This window comes from Saccoglossus kowalevskii, chromosome 6 (assembly GCF_978046115.1).
Source record: "Saccoglossus kowalevskii chromosome 6, keSacKowa6.1, whole genome shotgun sequence".
Classification (NCBI taxonomy): domain Eukaryota; kingdom Metazoa; phylum Hemichordata; class Enteropneusta; family Harrimaniidae; genus Saccoglossus; species Saccoglossus kowalevskii.
The window spans coordinates 14,752,816-14,778,724 of record NC_140646.1 but is presented as its reverse complement, the minus strand read 5'-3'; the positions used below and the strand labels follow the sequence as shown (position 1 = coordinate 14,778,724).

Below are 25,909 nucleotides of genomic sequence, written 5' to 3'. Positions count from 1 at the left end.
CACGCTACCGACAGTAGTCATGGCAAACCAGATTAATGTTGTTGCAGCTCGGGTGTTCTTTTGTGTTTTATACCGGTTACAAGATCGAAATGGAATGTTGTGATCATTCCATTTTGTATTTAGGTATACTCTACATGAACACATTTGAATAACCTTAAATAACCTTGACAAATTTCGCTGTATGTATACCTGCCCATTCCAATCAAACATGCATGAATAATTGTTGAAGTGAAATATGTCGACGCCTGTCAAATTTAAAGAAAACAAAACGAAATACATGTACCCCCGTACTATAATGTAATTGCCACCCCTATATCAGTTCACGGAGCCATCTGTATGGTGATTGGTTCGCCGCGTGCTGACTCGTTAACAACCGCGCATTGATCCCTATATTAGCGTGTAAAGCGACATGCTTGGTTTGTTGACTGTAATTATTTCCCACAGTTGCTAGGCAGGCAAAAAAAATATTTTTATTTTAATATATAAAAACCAACCCAACATGACAACTAATATTTCCAATTCCCTCTATGAATGATAATGACTAATTAATATCATGACCATCATACTTTGAGTAAGAGAAAAGCTTCGTACTATATTTTACAAAAGAGCGGAGGGACATGTGCGTATGGAGTGCAAAGTCAGACAAGTGGTTTTCAAATGTCCCAGAACCACGACCCAACTCATTGTGGACCAAAGCAACAAGACACGGCACAAATCTTCTCTACGCCAGTTTAAAAATTTTAAAGAATCTACCAAAATGCGTGAAATCGTCCACCTCCAGGCTGGTCAGTGCGGAAACCAGATTGGTGCCAAGGTAAAATATTCAATTATATGTAGAATGTAATGCTTTCACCGTTTCTGTATCAAGTCATATACGCTTTTTTTTTCTTTTTGATTAGCGCGAACATTCGTCGCCTTGCATTAAAACTGAAGTTATCGCTATGCATTTTGACAGTTTGGTAATAATATGATCGCTTAAATAAACGCTGACCGTTGAGATATATTAACATTGGGACATGTATAAACGTGTGTGCACGTCGTGGTCAGTTTAAAACTGGTGAGAGAAAAAAACGGTGGAGTGACAATAGCGCTACCTCAGTCATTGTTTAACTATAACTGTAATCCCGTCCGTGTAACAGCGTTAGCAACAACGTTTCACATTATTTTTTTAAATATTTTGTTCACGTGAATACTTGAGGTTCGTATTGCACTAGTTGCAATCTGTTTTCTTGTCGCTGTCAAACAGTACTCGCAGTTCATTTCATTTCATTTCGGGTTAAATTAGTAATACTGTATATAGTCGAAAATCTCCATAATCGTGTCTACACTTGCATGAAATTTCGGAAGTCATGACAAAAAGCTATTTGGAGCAGAGTTTCCTAATCACTAGGACAACGTTTAGAGTAAACTTTGACCCTCGTCTACCGACCTCGTCATCGCGTCCTTAACGACGACATTTTTTGTTGTCAAGATAATGGAACTAAAAACACCAACAGAAAATATGTATCCGAAGACAAAATTAGTACAGGTCTCGGGTTAGCCTATGCATCGCATAGTTGCACAATAACAAATAAATTATTTATAACACTGTTCATATTTTTTTTTCCAGTTCTGGGAAGTAATTTCTGACGAACATGGCATTGACCCAACTGGTACCTACCATGGTGATTCAGACTTGCAGTTAGAAAGAATCAATGTATACTACAATGAGGCCACAGGTGGAAAATATGTTCCCCGTGCTGTCTTGGTCGATTTGGAGCCCGGTACCATGGACTCGGTCAGATCAGGTCCATTCGGACAAATTTTCAGACCAGACAATTTCGTTTTTGGTAAGTTAGCGTTTACCCGACTTAATATGAAATACACGTGTGTTACGTCGGTGTTTGCTTGTCCTTTGTACATGTTGTAATATTTCATTTTTCTTGTCCTGTAGGTCAAAGTGGTGCTGGTAACAACTGGGCTAAAGGTCACTACACAGAAGGTGCTGAGTTAGTTGATTCAGTCCTTGATGTTGTCCGCAAGGAGGCAGAAAGCTGTGACTGTCTGCAGGGATTCCAACTTACACACTCCCTTGGTGGTGGTACTGGCTCAGGTATGGGTACACTCCTCATCAGCAAGATCCGTGAAGAATATCCAGATCGCATCATGAACACATTCAGTGTTGTACCATCACCAAAAGTATCAGACACTGTTGTTGAACCATACAACGCCACCCTCTCAGTTCATCAACTTGTTGAAAATACAGATGAAACCTATTGCATTGACAATGAAGCCCTCTATGACATTTGTTTCCGTACATTGAAACTTACAACTCCTACTTATGGTGACTTGAACCATTTGGTATCTGCAACCATGAGTGGTGTTACTACCTGTTTGCGATTCCCTGGTCAGTTGAATGCTGATCTCCGTAAATTGGCTGTCAACATGGTACCATTCCCACGTCTCCACTTCTTCATGCCTGGTTTTGCTCCATTGACCAGCCGTGGTAGCCAGCAATACCGTGCCCTTACTGTGCCAGAATTAACCCAACAAATGTTTGATGCCAAGAACATGATGGCTGCCTGTGATCCACGTCATGGTCGTTATCTGACAGTGGCTGCAATCTTCCGTGGTCGTATGTCCATGAAAGAAGTTGACGAACAGCTTTTAAACGTCCAGAACAAAAACAGTAGTTACTTCGTTGAATGGATTCCTAACAATGTGAAGACTGCTGTTTGCGACATCCCACCCCGTGGTCTTAAGATGTCCTCTACCTTCATTGGTAACAGCACTGCTATCCAAGAACTTTTCAAGCGTGTATCCGAACAGTTCACTGCTATGTTCCGTCGTAAAGCTTTCTTGCATTGGTACACTGGTGAAGGTATGGATGAGATGGAATTTACTGAAGCTGAATCCAACATGAATGACTTGGTATCTGAATACCAACAGTACCAGGACGCAACAGCTGAAGAGGAGGGTGAATTTGATGAGGAGGAGGAAGAAGAAGCATCAGCATAAACCACGAGATACAAAACACAAACAAGCAGAGTTCTATCTCCTTTCTTTTCTAAATATTTATTTCGGTGTGATTAATTATGACCTAGATCCACCATCAAAACGTAACATAAGAACACAGGAAGCTAAACTCTGATTAGCTGAGCAACCATCTAAATCCTATATTTCTTATTTTCGTAAATAAACTATCATTACTTTTCCTAATGATATAGTCTGTATGTGTATATGGTGTATGACAAAGAGGATGTTCAACTTTTCACGTCTTCTTGGTTCCCCTGAAATCTGACTCTTTTATATAATTTCCATTTTCTATTTTGACCACGTTCAAACTGAATTATACTTCGCCCTCTACGGCACCCCCCCCCACCATGAAGGTCTTTCATAGTCTCTGACGATGAAGATCATTTTTTATGTAGATGATAGAAAGAATAGCATTCGTCAATAAAAGTTATTGTTTTTGAGAGAGATTTGCTACTTTGTAAATTACGAACGACATTGCTTTTACTGATCAGCGCTAGAGTGTGACAATTGCTTTTACTGATCTACGTCACAAAAGCGAGTTGTCGTTAGAGGGCGACATTGCTTTTACTGATCTACGTCACAAAAGCGAGTTGTCATTAGAGGGCGACATTGCTTTCACTGATCTACGTCACAGAAGCGATTTGTAACCAGAGGGCGATATTGCTTTCACTGATCTACGTCACAGAAGCGATTTGTAACCAGAGGGCGACATTGCTTTCACTAATCTACGCCACATAAGCGATTTGTCACTAGAGGGCGAGTTGCTTTCGCTGATCTACGTCACAGAAGCGTTTTGTCACAACTGCAATGGTGAAACAACATTACGTTTGTGGTACGAATAAGAACACACACGTGACGTAAATATTAGCTAGTTGGTATTATGAGCATTCAAGGTAGACCAGTCGATACTTCTATCGCCATAGTGTACGCTCATATATCATTACATTAACAAACACTACATGTATTATTAGAGGAAAGCGACACTTAGATTGTCATTTCTGGATAATCGATGGGTATTTACATTGGATATTCAGACTTAATTCGTTACAATTTTAGCCCATTGAGAGTGATTGTTTTGACGATAAATCATATGGCAGACGGTTAGTAAATTGTTTCAATTATACTATATTAAGATGTAGTAGTATCTCGGTAGAAAATTAAAATTCGTCTGCATCGTTTCTTTTACCCGGAGGTTCCGTTATACCGCTGACGCAAAGGGTTACAGCTTGATTTTGGAAGGTCGACCCGCCCCCATTTTTTTGAGGTGCGTGCCGCCACCACTGGGTGTCGTGTTTCTATGTTTCCATTTTCTTTTCCTGGGTGCCACAATGTTCAACGATATTTTACAGCAATTCCAGGCACTGTTTTGACGCTGAAGTAGTGCTAGACGTTGATAACTTACTACAATAGGTTACATACTTTGTTTTCAAATTTACATAAGTTGTAACTAGAAAAATAAACATCTGCTGCAAATCAATTGTAATGGATTAAAAATATGTATATAGATCCCGTGTAAATATCCTTATATTGTTTAAATCTCGACGTAGTAGTCTCTTCGCTGTATGTAGTCCAGGCAGATACATGCAGTAACAAAGAGGGCGCAAATCCTTTAATGACTACTGACTGTTCGATATTAGTTGACAAAAAATGTTTGTCTTCATTTTGTATAATCACGAGTATCGACTATTGTACTTCGATAGTGTCAATACAAGCGTGTAAAATACTCAGTATCGATCATTAGCCTCACGAGGTCGCGTGAGTTGCGCCCTCCGCGGTGCTCCAAACCCAATACACGAATTCGCAGTATTGATCTTGCCGACGAGACACTATTCTGTCAGGCGTTATTAAGATCTGATGCCGTTCAGCCGGCGAGGGCCTACTCACGCCTACATGTGCCCGGGAGGGCAAGCTTGCTCCCGTCATATACATTGTTTCTCAAAAATCTTGGGTACATTGGTATTGGTAAAACCACAGTGGAAGGACTGTGGTAAAACAAATGGATAAGAGATTCAGAGCATGAAAAACAGATAGTACACAGCTCAGACTCCACAATGGGAGGGTTCATCTGGAATAATGTTTTGTTTGTGGTCAGAATATTATATATATATGGTCTTTATTTCAAATAGAAGGCCATCGGCCCATAATATCTACATACATTATTTATATTTGAAAATAAAATTACAATTTTTAAACAATTGACAATACTTGTAGCTCTTTTCGCAAATTGCGTGAAAAGTAAAGGCTCCCAGTCTTTGAAGAAGATCTGAATTTTTTATACTCATTAATTTGTAATATTTACTGACTGTTGGGGGATTTAAAAAGTTAGCAGGAATATATTTTATTCTTAAATTAACAAAAAAGGAACAAATAAGTAAAAAAATGGTATTCATTTTCAATGTTGTTACTGTTACAAAGCAAGCAAATGCGTTCACTCCTATCTACATTATTTCTTCTATCTGTCTCAATACGAAGAGCTAACATTTGAACATGAGAATGCTCTTTCACACAAAATAAATACTTTTCAGGTTCCAAAGAAAATTTAAATTCCGTATAAAATGTCAGTTTCTCTAAAGTACATACCTGGCTGAACCTATCAGTATATAGAACTTGTTTCATTTTTTTCTTTAAAATGCGTAAAAACACATTTACGTTATTGACAGTTTGTGATTCCCAAACATCATCTAAATTACATAAAAATAAATTTTTTTTAACATGACTAACCCAGGTTAACCTGGATCTAAGATTGGATTTTTCAAGATTATATAACATAAGGTAGCATTTCTTTGGGTAACGGGTTTCTGGCATTTTTAATAATTGTGTCCAATACCTAATGCATTTTAATGCTGTATGCAAATAAATAGGAAATCTGCCACACTCACCCAATACTGCAACATTTGGAGCATTGCAGGAGATACCCAAAAAATAACGACAGGCTAGAGATTGTACTCGTTCCAAACATAAATGATTTTCAAAGCCCCATACCTCGGAACCATAAGTTAATATTGGTAACACCATAGTGTCAAACATTTTAAAAAATACATCAAAGGATAGCATACCTGTAATTTTTGTAACCCTGGTATTATTAAAAATGCCTTCTTTGCCTGTTGTAATAATATTTTTGTTGCTTCAGATCAAGAAAGTCGGTTTGAGAAAATAACACCTAAATATATATAATATGGCACCACTTTGATTTGTTCCCCATCGTAAGTCCATTTCTCATTTTTTAAAAGTTTACCCCCAGCTTTGAATACAATCACTTTAGTTTTAGATAAATTTACAATTAGTTTCCACTTATTACAATAAGAACTCAATGTGTTAAAGTGTCGCTGTAAGCCAATGACAGTGTTAGAAAATAAAGCGACATCATCTGCAAAAAGCAAGCACATAATTTCAACCAAATCCGGTGAAAGTTGTATGCCCCTCTGAACCCCAGAATGTAACTCGTGTGCCAATTCATTTATAAAAAAGGAAAACAAAAAGGGGCTAAGCATACATCCCTGGCGCACACCGGTTGGGCAGTTAAAATACTCAGTACAACCAGTAATAGACGTGCGCACGCACGACTTGACATCTTTGTACATAGCATAAAGCATTTTGAACATTTTACCTGTAACACCACCCCTCAGAAGAATATACCACAATCGTTAGCGTTCAACCGTGTCGAAGGCCTTGGAAAAATCGACAAATGCACAGTAAAATTTTCCACGTTTTTTAGACAGATATTTTTGAATAACGCACTGTAAAATGAAGATACTATCAACAGTTGAATAACCACCACGAAAACCAGCCTGTGATTCGTCAATTTTTCCGAAGGCCTCCGACCAGAACCCGAGACGTCGGTTTAGAATAGACGTGAATATTTTGCTAAATATACTTAGTAGAGATATTCCCCTGTAATTATCGGGTCTGTTTAGTGAACCGTTTTTTTGAAGTGGTACAATGATAGCCCTTGACCACTGCTGAGGAAAAATACTTAAATCAAATAATCTGTTAAATAGCACAATTCAGTACGGCAAAAGATAATCTATATTCGATTTAAAAAATTCCCCTAGTAATCCATCCGGTCCGGGTGATTTGCCATATTTTAACTTGCGAACCGCTACTATAATTTCTTCGGACTATTGAAAAACTCGCAGCTTGCTTCCGACTCTACTCCAAAAGAAATATCAATACTGTTAATTAAATTTAAAAACTCGTCAGAAGGAGGGAAATCATCCTGTCCTGGTGAATCACAGGGAGTAAATAATTTACTAAAATAATCAAACCACTCATCAGGTTGGATAGAGTTAATACTAACAGGTATGGACGATAAACGTCGCAAAATGCTCCAGAACTTTTTTGAATCTTTCAATCCCAATTCCAATTCCGTTCTTTTTTTCACAGAAAAAGGCAAGTTTTTTCTCTCTACACACAAGTTTGAAATTTCTTTTCGCGGCTTTATACAAATTAAGCGAATCAATGCTACTATCAACTCGGAAATTTCTCAACAATTTATACTTCCCATACTTCAAAGCTTTACACTTGTTGTTAAACCAAGATGGCTGACTAGGATACTGTGATACGTTTTCGGGTGCCCGTCGACCCATTCCACACAAATCAGCTGTCCTCGTAAAGATATTACTCAGATTATCAACAAAATTAAAAATGTCATAATTAGGGTTGGAAATAAAACTGTCAAGACCTTTGTCAACTAAACTAGATTTGAGTTTGTGAGAAAAAACGTGTTCTTTACTCAGTGACCAAACGTAACGTTTTAAAACTAATTCATTTGTTTCATTCTGAGTGGTAGTCACAATTGGTACACTGGCATTTAATGAAAAAACAAGGGAAGGTGATCAGATTCCGTCCGAATACCAACTGCAAAAGTGGACAATATTGTAAACAAAATAGAGGACATAATAGTATAATCAACCACGCTGGCACCCGAATTGGCGATGCAAGTGAATTCCCCGTGTTTGGCATCCTCGCCTAAGCGGCCATTTATAACATGCAAGTTAAACGTACAACACAGGGAAAGGAGCGACCGCCCGAAACTATTTACTGTTTTGTCTTTTGAAACCCGTGTTAACGCAAAATCATCTTTGTCATAAAGGAAATCGGAATCAAGCATATATTTCGTATCATCATCTATTATATAATCAGGTAATTCGCCTGTTCGAGAATTCAGGTCACCAGTAATAATAATGTAAACATCGTTCAATTTAGTAAGAATGTCTACAAGTTCATTTTCTAAAAGTTCTATGCCATTTGACGAAGAAAGACTATTATAGATGACTGAATACTGTGGGGCAATATAGATGGTTACGCACTATAGTGCAGACACCCCCAGCGTATCTACCAAGTGTAGTGTTACGTTTACGGGATGTACTGTAAACTGTAAATCCTGGGAAATGTTGGTCAAACTGATCATCATTTTCTGTCCATGTTTCAATAAAAGATACTACGTCAACATTTTTAACTTTTAAAGAACTAATTTTGTTATTCAAACCTTGAACATTCCAAGTTTGAAAACTTACTATGTTTGGGCCAAGGCCACACCCCTAGTTTGTTATGTTTGTCCTGGCGTTTTCTTTTGTGCGTTTCTGTAGCCGTGTTTCTGGACCTTGTAACTCTGTTGTTTTCTTTGTACTATCCATTTCTATCTTCTTATCTATTACAACCAATTTTCCACTCTTGTAATAAGCAATTTTACCTTGCTTCTTATAATCCGTAACGGTTTTACGTTGTCGCTTTGTAAGGTCGTTGCCAATGCCGATACCAACCTCCTTAAGTTCCGATCTGGCCGCCAACGCAATCATTTTATCGTCCCAGTGGTGAAACTTTACGATAACGGGACGCGCACTATTTGTTCTACTACCTGGTGCTCGATGTGCTCTAACTATATCACGAGATACCCACTGCTTTTTGTTCACATGCATATTCAAAATATTCAATACTTGCTCCTTGCATTGGTCAAACGAGTCGGTATCTCCTCAATTCCGTACAGCCGAACATTTTCCCTCCGCAAGATCGATTCCGATTTATCTGCAATATTGAGGATTATTATTTATTTTATTTTATTTGGCAATCAAAACATCAAGTGCGAGATATTCAATAATACAGTAAAATAGGTCTCAGATCGAGGCGAGATAAATTTGTAGTTCACATTACTCTTAGCCACAGTTCTTGTAGTACAATTTTGCACATTTTCGTTTGCTTGGCCCACGTCAGAATTCAGTCTTACCCAAATTTGTAATATAATTAAAATGAACTGTGGTAACCTCACTGGCATGAGCTTAGGGTCAAAGTTGCAATTCAATATTATCGAGAATCCACCAATTGATTTAAATTAGCCTAAAATAATCGTTTTCCATGAATGCGACACTTTATTGTCACTCAATCGTCTCAACCAATTAGTTCTTTGGGCTGCATGAATGACATACTATTACATATCTGGCGTTGAAAACCCACTTTTGCCCAAGAGTGTGGGGTCTCTAGATTTCCAGAAATTTAGACTTGTCCTCAAATTTTTGCCGATTTAATTTCAACGAAGCACCAACGAGTGTATGAGAATACACTAACGATTGTATGAGAACACACCAACGATTGTATGAGAATACACTAACGATTGTATGAGAACACACCAACGATTGTATGCGAACACACCAACGATTGTATGAGAACACACTAACGATTGTATGAGAACACACCAACGATTGTATGAGAACACACCAACGATTGTATGAGAACACACCAACGATTGTATGCGAACACACCAACGATTGTATGAGAATACACTAACGATTGTATGAGAACACACCAACGATTGTATGAGAACACACCAACGATTGTATGAGACCACACCAACGATTGTATGAGAACACACCAACGATTGTATGAGAACACACCAACGATTGTATGAGAACACACCAACGATTGTATGCGAACACACCAACGATTGTATGAGAACACACCAACGATTGTATGAGACCACACCAACGATTGTATGAGAACACACCAACGATTGTATGCGAACACACCAACGATTGTATGAGAATACACTAACGATTGTATGAGAACACACCAACGATTGTATGAGAACACACCAACGATTGTATGAGACCACACCAACGATTGTATGAGAACACACCAACGATTGTATGAGAACACACCAACGATTGTATGAGAACACACCAACGATTGTATGCGAACACACCAACGATTGTATGAGAATACACTAACGATTGTATGAGAACACACCAACGATTGTATGAGAACACACCAACGATTGTATGAGACCACACCAACGATTGTATGAGAACACACCAACGATTGTATGAGAACACACCAACGATTGTATGAGAACACACCAACGATTGTATGCGAACACACCAACGATTGTATGAGAACACACTAACGATTGTATGAGAACACACTAACGATTGTATGAGACCACACCAACGATTGTATGAGAACACACCAACGATTGTATGAGAACACACCAACGATTGTATGAGAACACACCAACGATTGTATGCGAACACACCAACGATTGTATGAGAACACACTAACGATTGTATGAGAACACACTAACGATTGCATGAGAACACACTAACGATTGTATGAGAACACACCAACGATTTTATGAGAACATACCAACGATTGTGATCATGTCACCTGAACATACAATATCCAAAGGTTTAGATTTGTTATAGGTAAATTTACCTATATAACTACCCCGGCTCATGCATAGATTTGTGTGAATGTATTATTAGATTTAAAAAGACGGTGTGCGGAGTGGATATCTTTAACAACACCACAGGGAGCCCAGGAACTATGATCAACTGTACGCACTCCCTATGGGGGGGGGGGGGTATCGGCTGGTATCTAGTGTAAGAAATAGACAAGGGATGAAGGCTCCAGCGAGCTCATATTTTTTAAACTGGGAAAAACAGACGAACAGAATGAAAAATAAAATCTATAAAAAATACCAGGTTGAAGAATATTAGTTGCTCTTTCAAATTTCGCTAAAGCCTTACGTATATTTTACCTATATCTGCAGAATAAATCAAGAAAACTACACAAATTGACTCAAGTTACGAATAATTAACGGTTTGCCCGAACGCACGGCACAGTTCACATAAGAAATTCCACTCCAAGTAGTGAAAAGCCTTTTCAAAGTCGATCGAGTACCGTAACGGTCAAATTTAGTTTTTCTGTGGGTACCATCACATATTCTATTAGTCCCCCAATGTTCATGTGTTTTCACAAAGGCCGTCTGGCTCTATATAATAATAGATGGTAATATAATAGTTTGGCAGGACATTTTGTTCCAATGTTATAGTCAATATTAAGTCAACATACTGGCCTCCAATTTTTAATAAATCTTCTTGGTCTTTTTTCTCTAAAAAGGATATCATTGCTTGTCTCTGGGATGTTGAGAATTCACTCTTCTCAAAAGAATAGTTTATAGGGTTTACCATGTGGATACCGACTAATGGTTAAAACAATTTATAAAAAATCAGCTGATATGCCATTATTGCCTGGGGTTGTGTTCGATGGCAGTGATTTTAGAGCACTACACTTTCTCCAGTGAAATGTGTCCATCACAGGTTTTGCTTTGCTCTCTTTCCAACTAGTATGTAATATTTGGATTGCTTAAACATCAAGTTATTCATTTTTGTTGAATATAAATTTTCATACTAAGAATGAATTCATTTCACGATTGGGTTTAGTGATGACATTCCCACAGGCGTAAATACTTTTCTTGATTTTAGTTCATGCAATTGAATTTTCTAGCTGCAAAAAATATTTATTCTTTCGACGTATCAAACTCGGTCTAATGGATACTAGTAACAAAACAAACGTGGATTTACGGGGAGACGCTCCATCGCCCCCCCCCCCCCGTTCGGATGAGAGACAAATCCACGCCACGACACGAGGAGATTTAATAGCGCCCCCTACCAAATGTCTTGATCCGCCAGTGCACAAAGCCCGTTTAGAGTGTCGACATCGTTTTGATCTGTATTCGTCCAACAACGAAGATCACGTTTACGAGAGGTCGTCCTGTATCCCAGATGGCTACACAGCCTAACACTGAAAGGCGCTGTTTTATTTTGACGTCATGGAAGGATTCGATCGCTGAGGGATTAATAGGAATCATATATAAAACGACAAAATATAATGTTTAAATTTGAAGTTGCTCTTGATTGGTGGATCCAGCTCCTTGGCGTGCCCAATCAAATCATTCATTTTAACAGAGGTCAAATGCAGCCTGATCTAACACGATCTTTTTTTCCTAACGGGTTCGTGAAGACGGCCATGTACGGTCGGCTTTGCGTATGAGCTTGTATCATCCTTGAGCTACATGAATATTCATGACTTTCATTGACAAGAGACGAAAGGCGACTGCAAACTGGGGACGTGTATATAACCATTCATCCTCTCGCGAGTAACATGATTTTGTATGACACGAAACAAAAGGCGATCGACAATGTAACAGACAAGTCAGTTCTTGGCAGAGTACAAGAGGTGACTGTGAAAGCGGATTTCTCAGCGTACAAGACAGTCAACGACCTGAGAACAGCGCAATGTGAATTTAAATGCAAAGCAACTCATTTTTATCATATAAATCACGTGACCACGAGATGCAGCGACGAGCTATGAATATGTAAAATATCGGGTAAATTATCACACGAACAAAATACATTAGTAGGAGCGTCGTCTACAATTTACATCTAGGACACATGGTCACTGACTGCCAGTGATATAAATATACACATGTCATCCCACGTTATGTCATCCCACTTGATGTCATCCGAACCTAACTTATGTAGATATCAACCATATGTTCATTTAATGTTGAATTGTAATCTAGTTGATATTTACTATTATTATGTGATATGAATGAGATAATGGAGCCTGTCACTGTACAGATGTACGCAATATTATGAAAAGACTCATCTCACCGCAGTAAAATATTCAGATGACACTCATAATAAATTACGTAATACTGATAAATACGCTTTTTTTAACATTGTCGAATATCTGAACCCCAAAAAGGACGCTGTCTTAATAACTGATCTAACATTGCAGAACACATATCTTGGCATCAGTTAAATCGGTTATGTGTGAATCTTAAGATATGGGAGTACATTTCACGGCGGAATGTTTGCAGTGAAAATTGCAAGCAGGCTTCATATTAAGCACGCGCATTGATACATTATAACTTGAACGTCGTTCAGGTATAAATAGTAGGGCCGAGAAGAGGCTGGATCACTGAAGCAAAAGTGTCTGCTGTAGAATTAGTTGATAATTCATCTTTTTTCGCCGTGTCTCGCCTACCATCGTCAGAATGCGTGAGATAGTTCACTTACAAGCTGGACAATGTGGAAACCAGATCGGAGCTAAGGTAAATGTTGTTAATTTTTTTTTTTTTTTTTTTTTACATTTTCAGCATGATTCTCACTTATTCTGTGATGGGCGTTGGTCATCGTGCTCACTCAGACTGAAACCTGCCTTATTCAATTACTACAGAAGGTCAACCGATCGATTAGTGTGCATCTTGAAACGAACGAAGTCAACATGACATGTGTGAATACGAACGGAAATATTACAGAGAGCACGGCTATTGACATAATTAACTACGATTTACGTGAATAAAAACAGAATAATATTAGGAGGCAATACTTCCCATATGTAAATTAGTTTGGTACAGACATGAGTCATCGTTACTCACCAATGAACAGCAAGGCAGCCAAGTTTAGCATACTGCAAGCTCCCAATTTGCCCTCAAAACACACCCTATTCAATCGCGCACCGTTAGTTCTACAGATTTGTTATCATGTGGTACCTACTTTAAAATGAATAACCAGATTAACATTTTTTTTTGAGAAAGGTTCTTTTTCATAATCAGGGATGGGGTTTTCTAACCATCGATTCCCTCAGGAAATTATCTAGTCTTAACTCAAAATACGTATATTGACCTTGGATAATAAACGGGTGGATTTTATTGATGGAACATTTTCAACTTTGCAGTTCCTGGTTTTAGAAATATAATTTCCAGTACTGTGTTCTCGGTAAATGTTCCAACAAATTTTGTATTTTTGCATTATATTTGGCTCATTAAATCAAAATATAGTTGTTAAAACTGGGATGTAATATCAATACAATTGTAAGAATGGGTGTGAGTGTTACGGCGGTGGTTTCATGTTGTTTAGTGAGAACCAAACACTTTCCCTTCTCGGCGTGCTGGCATTGGTCGTACTTCATCTAGGGTTTTAACCGTGCAATTCAAACTACTCGTCTACTCATATTCGGACATTCATTATTGTACGATGCGTAATAAATGTTGCGCAGTGCAAACAGATCACTTATAGATCGAAGAAAATTATTTGAAGATTCGCCAGCACAATGTCAGATATATGAGCCCCATCACCTTCATTATTATGCAGTATCAATACACGACTATTCGTACATCACACAAGATGTACGTTCAGTTTTATTACATGCTGTCACGTGATGATCTACATGCCGGGTAATGCATACGTAATACAGTGGGGTGGGGCGTTGAATAAACTTAATTTTTTTCTTATTGTTATATCTGTATCTAAGTATTTTCTTTGCCTTTTTCATTAATTTCTGTCATATCTCGGTCGCCTAAATGGCAATTACAACACAAACTCGATATACCTTTTTATGTTATTACTAGTATTTAAATTTTTGGCCGAGCAAGTATCCCCGGAGGAATGAGTGGAAATCAAATCACAATGACCTCGTTTTACCAAGGATGCATATTTTCACATATCTCGGTTTCGAACCATGGTTTATTGTGACGTGTTAACAGTACTGGGATTTAATAATACCCACAATACATCAGTCCATAATTCAAGGTTTTTCTCGATTACCACGTAATGAGTCATTAATTATGTATGTAGTAATGAAGTCATTTTCCACTGGCACGGCAGCTTCGTTTGAACCGAATTCAAATTTTGCACTAGTGATCATATTACTACACGTATGTGTAATGCATTATGGGAGAGAACTTCATATTGTATACACACTGGAAATTTACAAAATTCACACGTGCTAAAAATATCACAATTCGTATGACTAATAATTCATGAAACCGAGAAAAAATTTGAGATATGCAAAATATTCATTCTCATTATAGAGATCAGTGAAAACATTCCCTTTGGTCATTTCCTATGTTGAGCTCTTTTATCTCGATTTTTTTATAATGAATAATGAAAGCATGAACATGTCATATTGTAATATTAAATTCGACTCGAGCCTCTTTAATTTGCATATACATTAAAATATAATACATGTATAAAAAAGTCGCCTGATTTATTTTAGAATCAGAGTAATTATAAAACTGGAACTTGGGTCGTTCCTTGCAAGGGTGATTAGAGTCGTGACGTATGAGGATGAATATACATGTATCTAGTATTATATTTCTACGTATTAACTGTTTGGAATATATTAATTTGCCGTTGAGGGCAGCATAACTTCTGCAAAATTTAAGTAATCGCTTGAATAGATAACTAACAAATATTTGCCAAGATTATGTAAAATAAAAATTGTATGAACATAATTCAATGTTTGATTGATTGTTTTCTAGTTTTGGGAAATAATTTCCGATGAACATGGCATCGACCCCACTGGTAGCTACCATGGTGATTCAGACTTGCAGCTGGAAAGAATCAATGTATACTACAACGAGGCAACGGGAGGAAGATATGTACCCAGGGCAATTTTGATGGATTTGGAACCAGGCACAATGGACTCTGTCCGATCTGGGCCATTTGGGCAAATTTTCAGACCAGACAACTTTGTTTTCGGTAAGATTGTTTTCTTGTTCTTCATTTTGAATATTTAATAAATATCTTGAAAACAAAATTTTTTTATCGACGGGAGACAACAGATTAAAACTATATCGACGATTAGAACGACGTCCACAACACCCATTTACGTCAAAGTAACGCTAAATCACTAAAGAGCACCACAAATTCTAATCATATCGAGGCTGTGACAATCTTCATTTCATCCAGTTTACGTCATACACGACAATATGGCGTTGTGACGACTTTTAGACCCGTGGCAAAGTTGCAAGCACAATGCACCGTGTGTTGTGTATTTCATGTTCTGCTTTTACAAGCATACTAGTATTCGACGTTTCAACCCTAAAATTAATATTGTTTGTTAATATTATAATAGGTCAGAGCGGGGCGGGTAACAACTGGGCCAAAGGTCACTACACAGAAGGAGCCGAGCTGATCGATTCTGTATTAGATGTGGTTCGAAAAGAAGCTGAAAGCTGTGACTGCCTTCAGGTTAGTGTTGATGACGTCATTAATAAGACATCCCATTCTGCATTTATTCCATCACAGTTCCCAAAACGCATCACGAATATCAAACCTGGGACAATTCGCAAATTTAATTAATTTCGATGTAATATGTATATCGTTTCAGGGATTCCAACTTACCCACTCCCTTGGTGGTGGCACTGGCTCAGGTATGGGTACTCTCCTTATCAGCAAGATCCGTGAAGAATATCCAGATCGCATCATGAACACATTCAGTGTTGTTCCATCACCAAAAGTATCAGACACTGTTGTTGAACCATACAATTGTACTCTGTCGGTTCATCAGTTGGTTGAAAATACTGACGAGACATTTTGTATCGACAACGAAGCCCTCTACGATATCTGCTTCCGTACCCTGAAACTTACCACTCCTACCTATGGTGACTTAAATCATTTGGTATCTGCAACCATGAGTGGTGTTACTACCTGTCTGCGATTCCCTGGTCAGTTGAACGCCGATCTCCGTAAATTAGCTGTCAATATGGTACCATTCCCACGTCTGCACTTCTTCATGCCTGGTTTTGCTCCATTGACCAGCCGTGGTAGCCAACAATATCGTGCCCTTACTGTGCCAGAATTAACCCAACAAATGTTCGATGCCAAGAACATGATGGCCGCCTGTGATCCACGTCATGGTCGTTATCTGACAGTAGCTGCAATCTTCCGTGGCCGTATGTCCATGAAAGAAGTTGACGAACAGATGTTGAATGTCCAGAACAAAAACAGTAGTTACTTCGTTGAATGGATCCCCAACAACGTGAAGACCGCTGTTTGCGATATACCACCCCGTGGTCTCAAGATGTCTGTGTGTTTCATTGGTAACAGCACTGCCATCCAAGAGCTTTTCAAGCGTATCTCTGAACAGTTCACTGCTATGTTCCGTCGTAAAGCTTTCTTGCATTGGTACACTGGTGAAGGTATGGATGAGATGGAATTTACTGAAGCTGAATCCAACATGAACGACTTGGTATCTGAATACCAACAGTACCAGGATGCAACAGCTGAAGAGGAGGGTGAATTTGATGAAGAGGAGGGAGAAGTCGAAGATGATTAGCACGTTTCCTCTGAGCGTAAATTATCACTGCGATGACCAATATGAACAGTTGTTTTGCGATAAGCTTTCCTTTTTGGGAAACGATTACATTAATTACAAATAAACCCGAAAATAAACATGTATTATCTCAAATGTGTTGTTATGGTGTAAGTGTTTATTGTATTTTATGTTAGTCAGTCCAGTATGCGGGCAAAATTGTGACCTCGTAGTTTGGGTAATTAATATGCTACTTATCAACTGTCCAGTTTGCGAATTGAAATATAGAACGGCAGCACTCGTCTGGGTGCGTTCATTCAGCGCCGATGTTCAGCTTGACCCATTTGGGGCAAAAATTATTTCGTTGAAAACTCAGAATTAATGACATTACAGTATTCTTCACATATGATGACTAGACGCGATGCAAGATATCGAGTTTTACAGACATTCGTAATTCAAGATTTCCAGTCTGTATTCCGCGACAGTTGTGTGACCGCCACCAACGGCACGTTTTGGAACGTTACGTTACTCTTACCTGATAATGCAACGCAAGCACTGTGATGTTATTGACATGTTGAGTTGGCAATGTAAATTTTGTTCGCTAAATAAAACCTAGTGTGACCTGTGTATGTTGTCTTGTGTTCGTGATATTATATGTGTCCTGTAACTATCCGTATTACCGTGACCCAGGTTGGGGTATGAGGGTCGATCTGTGGGACATCTTTCTTATCGATGAATGAATACACGTCGACTGCCAGTGTTGAGACAGGATGCGATAATAACTACGCAACATAGAATATTAGCTGTATAACACAGTTAGCAAACAAATTGATACCGCCTTTATTAAAATGCAATATGGTAGTATGTATTTTTTTAATGTTTGGTTTTGATGCTCCATGTTAATGGAGACAGTCTCAAGCTTTGATATTAAAAAAATACACGTTTCCATCCATATTGCATCATTCTCAAATAGACTCGATGCTGATTGGATGCACAGTTTATGAAATTAGTAGTTGTACGTACGAGTTCGTCGGGGAAGTACTTACATCATGGTTTCATCAATATTCTAACATGGCTATGCGCCCTCCACCAATCAGATCGCCGTATTCACGATTTATATTCTCTGTATAAATTGAGAAGAAGTTAGCCAGAACATGGCTTTGTCAGCTGATCTTGATTGACAGGAGATCATCAAAAGAACACACATGATTGGTTAATCTAATGCAACATTTTATTATTGGAGGGCGCATAGCCATGTTAGAAGCCGGTTATGAAATGACACGCCCTTTATACATGTCATTTTATAAGCTATACCTAAAAATCTCAATATGAACAATCTTTTGCATATAGCTACTACGTTTCAATATCTGCCATTGCAGAAATAAAACATGTAAATTGTCCGAGTTACGAACATTGAGTTAGGAACACCGAGTTACAATAATGAACACGCCCATATTTTAGAAACCATGCCGATTTTTTGCAAAACCACTCGATGTTCAATTAACAGTTAACCAATCTTCGTGTTACGGGCAATAGACATATTTGTTTTTGGTGAACGTCCACATTAAAGTAACTCGAAATTTAATTAAAAGTTCCGCCTTTTATACACATTTTGTAAAAAAATAAGTCAACGGGAGAATAACGTAATTAATATTCAATTTCATTTGATTTCATTTTTTCCTGTATTTTTGTACACCTTGCTGTTCAATGACGTCATTATACAGTCGAACGAGATCGATACGTGAAGGAACTTGTAACCGACATCGCATTAATTTAACCCGATTTACTACCCAAACTAAACTCGATTTCTAGTCTCTGTCCCGCGCGTACTACAGTTACCGTTGGGTTTGTTATACTCCCTTCAACGCTATTATACACAGGGACACAAGAGACTCGCCAAGTGCCAGAGGCTAGATAACACTCGCTCAGCGAAACTAGTAGGGTTATAGATTGTATTGTATTGCATTGTTTCTAGTCGTCGACCAACGTGTATTGGAAACGGATGTACACTCCGTTTTATCCAGACATGTTGAAAAAGAATGGTATCAATTCTGACTATAATATAGCTCATACTAAATCTATTGTTTAAAGAGGTGAATGAAGTATGGTTTCATTCATAACACCAACAATTAGTACATGGTTTCCACCATATGGTCAAGCGATGTTTACAAGGATCGCAGATAACAAAACGTGCATCAATGTTATCATACATCGAAACATGGGATCAATATTTACAAAATGGAATATTAATGAATTTGTTCAATGGTAAAGGTATCAAACGATACATGTCACGTACATGTGTATTGTATATTTACAACCATAACTCATGGCCCGATAACTAACATTATACAGCTTTCATGTGTACACATTGACCATTCGAGATTGTCTTTCCGACACGACACAACAGTGATATAATTATTGTTTTGTGACACAGGTCGATTTTTTTTAAAAATTGCATTGTAAATTGTCGGTAAAATCTTATTTTAAGTCTTTGACATGTAAAGTACTATGTTTACTGTAACAAATGCAACGGGGGTGGCCGCCCTGCCAATAGGCGAACATCGCCGACCATTTGTTTTTGTTCCGTTTGATTTGTTAGCTTCTATGGTGTCATCAAATCACCGAATCGCAGACGGGGTTTGATTGAAATGGTCTATATCACTGAATTGATATTAGACATGGAACATTTCCTATTATGATTAGCCCGAGACATACGCCAGACTCTTTGGTCTCTCTTGTATGGCCAGTACGTCCTTCTTTTTTACGTTGTAAGAAGATGATACTAGTTATATCACAGAACATCGAACATTACCTACTTCCAAGGTTAGTTGTTAAGTGCATACACTAACCATAATTTGAGAAGAAATGCATGACGGGAACATTGCATTGAAGACATATAACCGATAACCGTTGCAATACACCTGATTACGATTAGTATAACTCGTGAAAGCGGATTTGATTTTTGGCCAAGTTACTCAAATTTTAAAGGATTTTCAGCTAAGTTTTACTGACAATACAACTTTAATTGTATGTTACGTAGCCTGAGAAGGTCGCGTGTGTTGCGCCATCCGCGTTTCGAATGAGTAATCACTTATGATGGGATACAAAAGGGGCATGTGGACCATGGTCCAGAAAATAAAGTGGAAGATGGACACACTTTTATAATACCGTGTTCCTTATATAAAAACGATCAATCAAAATTAATTATAGTGAAATAATGACTAAATAATAATGAAATCATTGACATTCATTTCATTCATTCTATTACAGGTTCTATACATTCAGTTTTTTCTCTCTCTTTTTAAACATTTTGTAGAGGAATATTGTATACGCTGTTGTCATGGATACACATATGTCATGCAAATGATACTTATTGCATTATAAGGGATATTGTTACTGTACCAAAGATAACATACGGCTCTCACCATCACAATCAGAAAATCATATCAAAATTGACAACCGGATAATTGACTGGTTTCACTTTCCATCGAGTCGTATGTGTACATTGGCGCTGATCGCAAGAACTCGCCATTACCCATCTTTCAGTACGTCGGGCGCGTTAGATTAAAGTGGGAGAGTCGTCACCTGCGCATGCGTCAGATAGCCATAGCGTGTCATTGTTTACAAACAAGCGTTTTTAGTGTGTGTTGCTATCATCGCTTTGGACTCAACTCCTGCGCGTGCGCAGGTGACGACCCTCCCGCTTTAAGAGCGGTGATAAAACTTATTTCATGGCAAATGAAAAAAAAACTTGTTTGATTTAAAAGTGATGAACAGTTACAGGCTGAAGCATTTCAGATTCATGTTGAAAAGCATATGTTGTACATTGTTGTGTTGGTCGTCTTTATCCACCAACCGCCCCCGGTATTTGTTGTACGTTGGATTAGCTAGTCGGCTATGCAAAATATTAACATCGTTACAGCTCGCTAGTCGAATTTTCCCCAGTCTATTGATGAAATATTCTGTGTGCCCGACCCGTTCGTATTCTGGGTCGAACACCCCTCTACGAAACGCTTCGGTCCGAGCCATGAAAAACATAGTGATGGCGTCGGCCATGTAGCAATTAGGATACTCTGGAATCGGGTGGTATTTGTGTCCGCCGTGTCGAATGAAGCAGTCTCCGTCTTGGTCGCCTGTATACCACAATATTGTACGGCATCCAAAACAAGATTGTTTCGATTTACCCCTTTCGTCGCCAAATGTTCCACCAATCACGTCTAATTTCACTTTCGGGTTCTCAAATTTATTAATAAAGTTCTCCAATTTGGTTCCGTTCGTGAAAACAAAGTCGTCGTCGCAGTACAGAAAATACTTAGTTCGGACCTGGCTCAGAGCAAGATTCCGTCCAGCCGATGCCCCCTCAGCGTGCGGCATAATGTAATGCTTGATATTTGAGCCATTGATCTTTTGTGGCGTCTCAGAATCATCAGCTACGATGATTGTCATTTCGGGATAGAACTGATTCACACTTTTCACAAATCGAGTCACCGCATTATAACGTTCAAATGTCTTGACTACCACGGTGACTTTTCTGCTGATAGAACCTGGGCCAGGGTCGATCAAGAATGGCACTGTCTGTCTTTTAATATGGATATGTATAGGCACACTGATGTTGTTGAATTGCAGACGGACAATGTCACGATCGTTGATATCATATAATATACTTGTATAGTAAATGTTACGTAAAGCCTCATCGATTAATGATACAACGACCATACCACGAATACAGAGCACTGTCGTGTGATTCCCAGCGATGTTAAGATATTTGGACCCATCCGTTATGTGAACGTGCAGTACACCAATAGACTTCTCAGATGACAGCTTCAGTTCGAATATATGTTTGTTTTCCAAGTATTCGACCACGTTGGGATGGACAGACAACCCGATCAAACGCGTGGTAGCTAATGGTTCTAAGGTAATCCCGCTCCCCATATACTGTATCGGGGTCATAGCATAACATAACGACAATGGTTCCGTCTCAGTTTTGTGATAACGTTGCCACTCCATTACTTCTCTATCTCGCCGTCGTTTTCGGTCTGCCTCCAAAGGACCATATGAACTTTTTCCACATACACATGGTCCTGGCGGGAGCACGGTCACATCCTTTCTGAATTCACCAAAGTCAGACTCCTTCTTAGAAAACCCCGGGTCAATGTGTTCACCTGTTTGCCTGGCGATAATTAAACTCATGTAACATTTACGTATGTTGAGCAGGAGTGAAAATACGCCGATTAAGGTAAGACAAATAAACACCAGTTTCACTGTGGAACGAGTGAATATCAGTTTTGACATCGAAACTGCCAACATTTTGCGCGCTTACAGTAGAGTAAAGTGTGTATTGGTGCACGCCGTTGCCTGCCACATCATCCAAGGGAATAATATATTACAAAATGTATATCACTTCTGCAAATGCGTCATTGTGATTGGTTGACTTTTAAAGTTAAATTTATACTAGCCAGACAACATAACCCATTTCATATATGTACGCATGTTGCGCTCATGTTTATGTCATAACCTCCGATAAAACGAATGTGTAAACACGATACAATGCATATATGCAAAGTACAGAGCCTTCAATAATTAATAGAGACAGTTGCACTCCCCACTTAGGTCACGTGATCGAGAGCAACCCTTTTCTGAAAAACAAACCCGCTTACTAGTGGACGAGTGCAGTCAACAAGAAACAGTTCTCTCCCAGCAAACTGGCTAGACGACGATCGAGAACAAATTCTCCCAGTAAACGCAGGCAAGGGATTCTGAAATAAACCAGTTATCCAATTACATGTCGATAATTCTACAATGTACGGAAGAAGCCTACTCATAATTGCCGATACACAAAGTATATTCTTATAAGGATATTGACTTTTTAAAAATTTGAGGTCACCAGTCTGATTTTCAAGAAAATGATGGCTGTATTTCAGTGGATACTGGCCATTTTTTCAGCATTACAACGCTTTCACCACAAATAATATTAGGAAAAGTTTCTTAAAATACATCACTGTAACACACAAAAGAATCTTATTTTATAGTGCCGTGAATAATCTGATCTATCGATATCAATTATGTGATTTGTAATTTTATATCGGGTATTGGCTCTAATTACGACATGCTGTAGTTGCCTCTTTGTATCATTGATGTGTTCATTTTCAGTGATATGCCGCAAAATTACTTTAAGAAAAAACAGTAAGGGGGTGGATGCGTCAGAGAAAAATATCATTGTAAAACACAACCTGTTGCTCATAAGTGCCAAATGCAAATGAATACATAGTCGATTTCAGTCCTACAGATAATGAATTTATTTCGTTAACATTTTTTTTTTTTTGGATATTCATGCTCTCCAAAACATCATTTAATATATGGTCTATTAAAAACAAACAAACAAGAGACTGCGTGTAAACCATAAACTGTACCCAGTTTTCGGTTTTTGTGGACATGCAAATTTTAAAAAGTACTAGTATTCAGAACTAGCTACTAGTATGTGTCCCGTGGTTTTTATACGACCTCATTGGTCTAGGGTACCAAAGGGTATATATACAATGGAAAATTATTTTTCCTGCAACTGACCGATAATTATAGTCGATTTCAACTTTTATAACTGAAATACTTACTAGGCGTAAAGTGGCAACGATAGTGGCGTTCACGCTTGAGATTTCGGCTCGTGACGAGTCAAGTTTCGGATCCGAGCCAAAAGATATGTTTGCCCAAGTCAGTGCTATAATCCCTGAGTGGTCCCAACAACAAGGGAGATAATATTATCCCTGAGTGGTTCCAATAACAAGGAAGATAATGTTATCCCTGAGTGGTTCCAATAACAAGGGAGAATATATTATCCCTGAGTGGTCCAACAACAAGGGAGATAATATTATCCCTGAGTGGTCCCAACAACAAGAGAGTGACATTATCCCTGAGTGGTTCCAACAACAAGGGAGATATTATGATCTCTGAGTAGTCCCAACAACAAGAGAGTGACATTATCCCTGAGTAGTCCCAACAACAAGGGAGATAATATTATCCCAGAGTGGTTCCAATAACAAGGAAGATAATATGATCTCTGAGTAGTCCCAACAACAAGAGAGTGACATTATCCCTGAGTAGTCCCAACAACAAAGAAGATAATATTATCCCTGAGTGGTCCCAGCAACAAAGAAGATAATATTATCCCAGAGTGGTTCCAACAACAAAGAAGATAATATTATCCCTGAGTGGTCCCAACAACAAAGAAGATAATATTATCCCAGAGTGGTTCCAACAACAAAGAAGATAATATTATCCCTGAGTGGTCCCAACAACAAAGAAGATAATATTATCCCAGAGTGGTTCCAACAACAAAGAAGATAATATTATCCCTGAGTGGTCCCAACAACAAAGAAGATAATATTATCCCTGAGTGGCCCCAACAACAAAGAAGATAATATTATCCCTGAGTGGTCCCAACAACAAAGAAGATAATATTATCCCTGAGTAGTCCCAACAACAAAGAAGATAATATTATCCCTGAGTGGTCCCAACAACAAAGAAGAAAATATTATCCCTGAGTGGCCCCAACAACAACAAAGAAGATAATATTATCCCAGAGTGGTTCCAATAACAAGGAAGATAATATTATTTCTGAGTTGTCTCAACAACAAGGGAGATAATATTATCCGTGAGTGGTTCCAACAACAAGGGAGATAATATTATTCGTCAGTGGTTCCAATAACAAGGGAGATAATATTATCGCTGAGTGGTTCTAACAACGAAGGAGATAATATTATCGCTGAGTGGTCCCAACAACAAGGGAGATAATATTATCCTTTAGTGGTCCCAGCAACAAGGGGGATAATATTATCCCTGAGTGTTTCCAACAACAAGGGAGATAATATTATCGCTGAGTGGTCCTAACAATGAAGGAGATAATATTATCGCTGAGTGGTTCCAACAACAAGAGCGATAATATTATCCGTCAGTGGTTCTAAAAACAAGGGAGATAATGTTCTCGCTTAGTGGTCCCAACAACAAAGGAGATAATATTATCCCTGCGTGGTCTCAACAACAAGGGAGATAAGATTATCCCTGAGTGGTCCTAACAACAAGGGAGATAATATTATCCGTCAGTGGTTCCAATAACAAGAGAGATAATATTATCGCTGAGTGGTCCTAACAACAAAGGAGATAATATTATCGCTGAGTGGTCCCAACAACAAGGGAGATAATATTATCCTTTAGTGGTCCCAACAACAAGGAGGATAATATTATCCCTGAGTGTTTCCAACAACAAGGGAGATAATATTATCGCTGAGTGGTCCTAACAACGAAGGAGATAATAATATCGCTGAGTGGTTCCAACAACAACAAGAGAGATAATATTATCCGTCAGTGGTTCCAAAAACAAGGGAGATAATGTTCTCGCTTAGTGGTTTCAATAACAAGGGAGATAATATTATCACTGAGTGGTCCAAACAACAAGGGAGATATTATTATCCCTGAGTGGTCCCAACGACAAGGGAGATAATATTATCCCTGCGTGGTCTCAACAACA

General features: G+C 38.4%; 3 protein-coding genes across 3 annotated transcripts; 2 read left to right on the top strand and 1 right to left on the bottom strand.

The window, feature by feature from the left end:
* The first annotated feature begins 662 nt into the window (after nucleotides 1-662).
* Nucleotides 663-3,198, top strand: LOC144341582 (tubulin beta-4B chain). The gene is made up of 3 exons (XM_085500093.1): nucleotides 663-814; nucleotides 1,610-1,829; nucleotides 1,934-3,198. The coding sequence occupies exons 1-3, from the start codon at nucleotides 758-760 to the stop codon at nucleotides 2,995-2,997; spliced, it is 1,341 nt and encodes a 446-aa protein (XP_085356219.1). The 5' UTR covers nucleotides 663-757; the 3' UTR covers nucleotides 2,998-3,198.
* Nucleotides 3,199-13,248: 10,050 nt separating this feature from the next.
* On the top strand, nucleotides 13,249-18,018 carry LOC100378890 (tubulin beta-4B chain-like). The gene is made up of 4 exons (XM_002741228.4): nucleotides 13,249-13,405; nucleotides 15,617-15,836; nucleotides 16,213-16,328; nucleotides 16,468-18,018. Exons 1-4 carry the CDS (start codon nucleotides 13,349-13,351, stop codon nucleotides 17,413-17,415), a joined length of 1,341 nt encoding a protein of 446 aa, XP_002741274.1. The 5' UTR covers nucleotides 13,249-13,348; the 3' UTR covers nucleotides 17,416-18,018.
* Nucleotides 18,019-21,168: 3,150 nt separating this feature from the next.
* LOC100377850 (beta-1,4 N-acetylgalactosaminyltransferase 2-like) lies at nucleotides 21,169-22,581 on the bottom strand. Its single transcript, XM_002741220.1, has one exon. It carries the CDS (start codon nucleotides 22,579-22,581, stop codon nucleotides 21,169-21,171), a length of 1,413 nt encoding a protein of 470 aa, XP_002741266.1.
* Nucleotides 22,582-25,909: the final 3,328 nt, after the last annotated feature.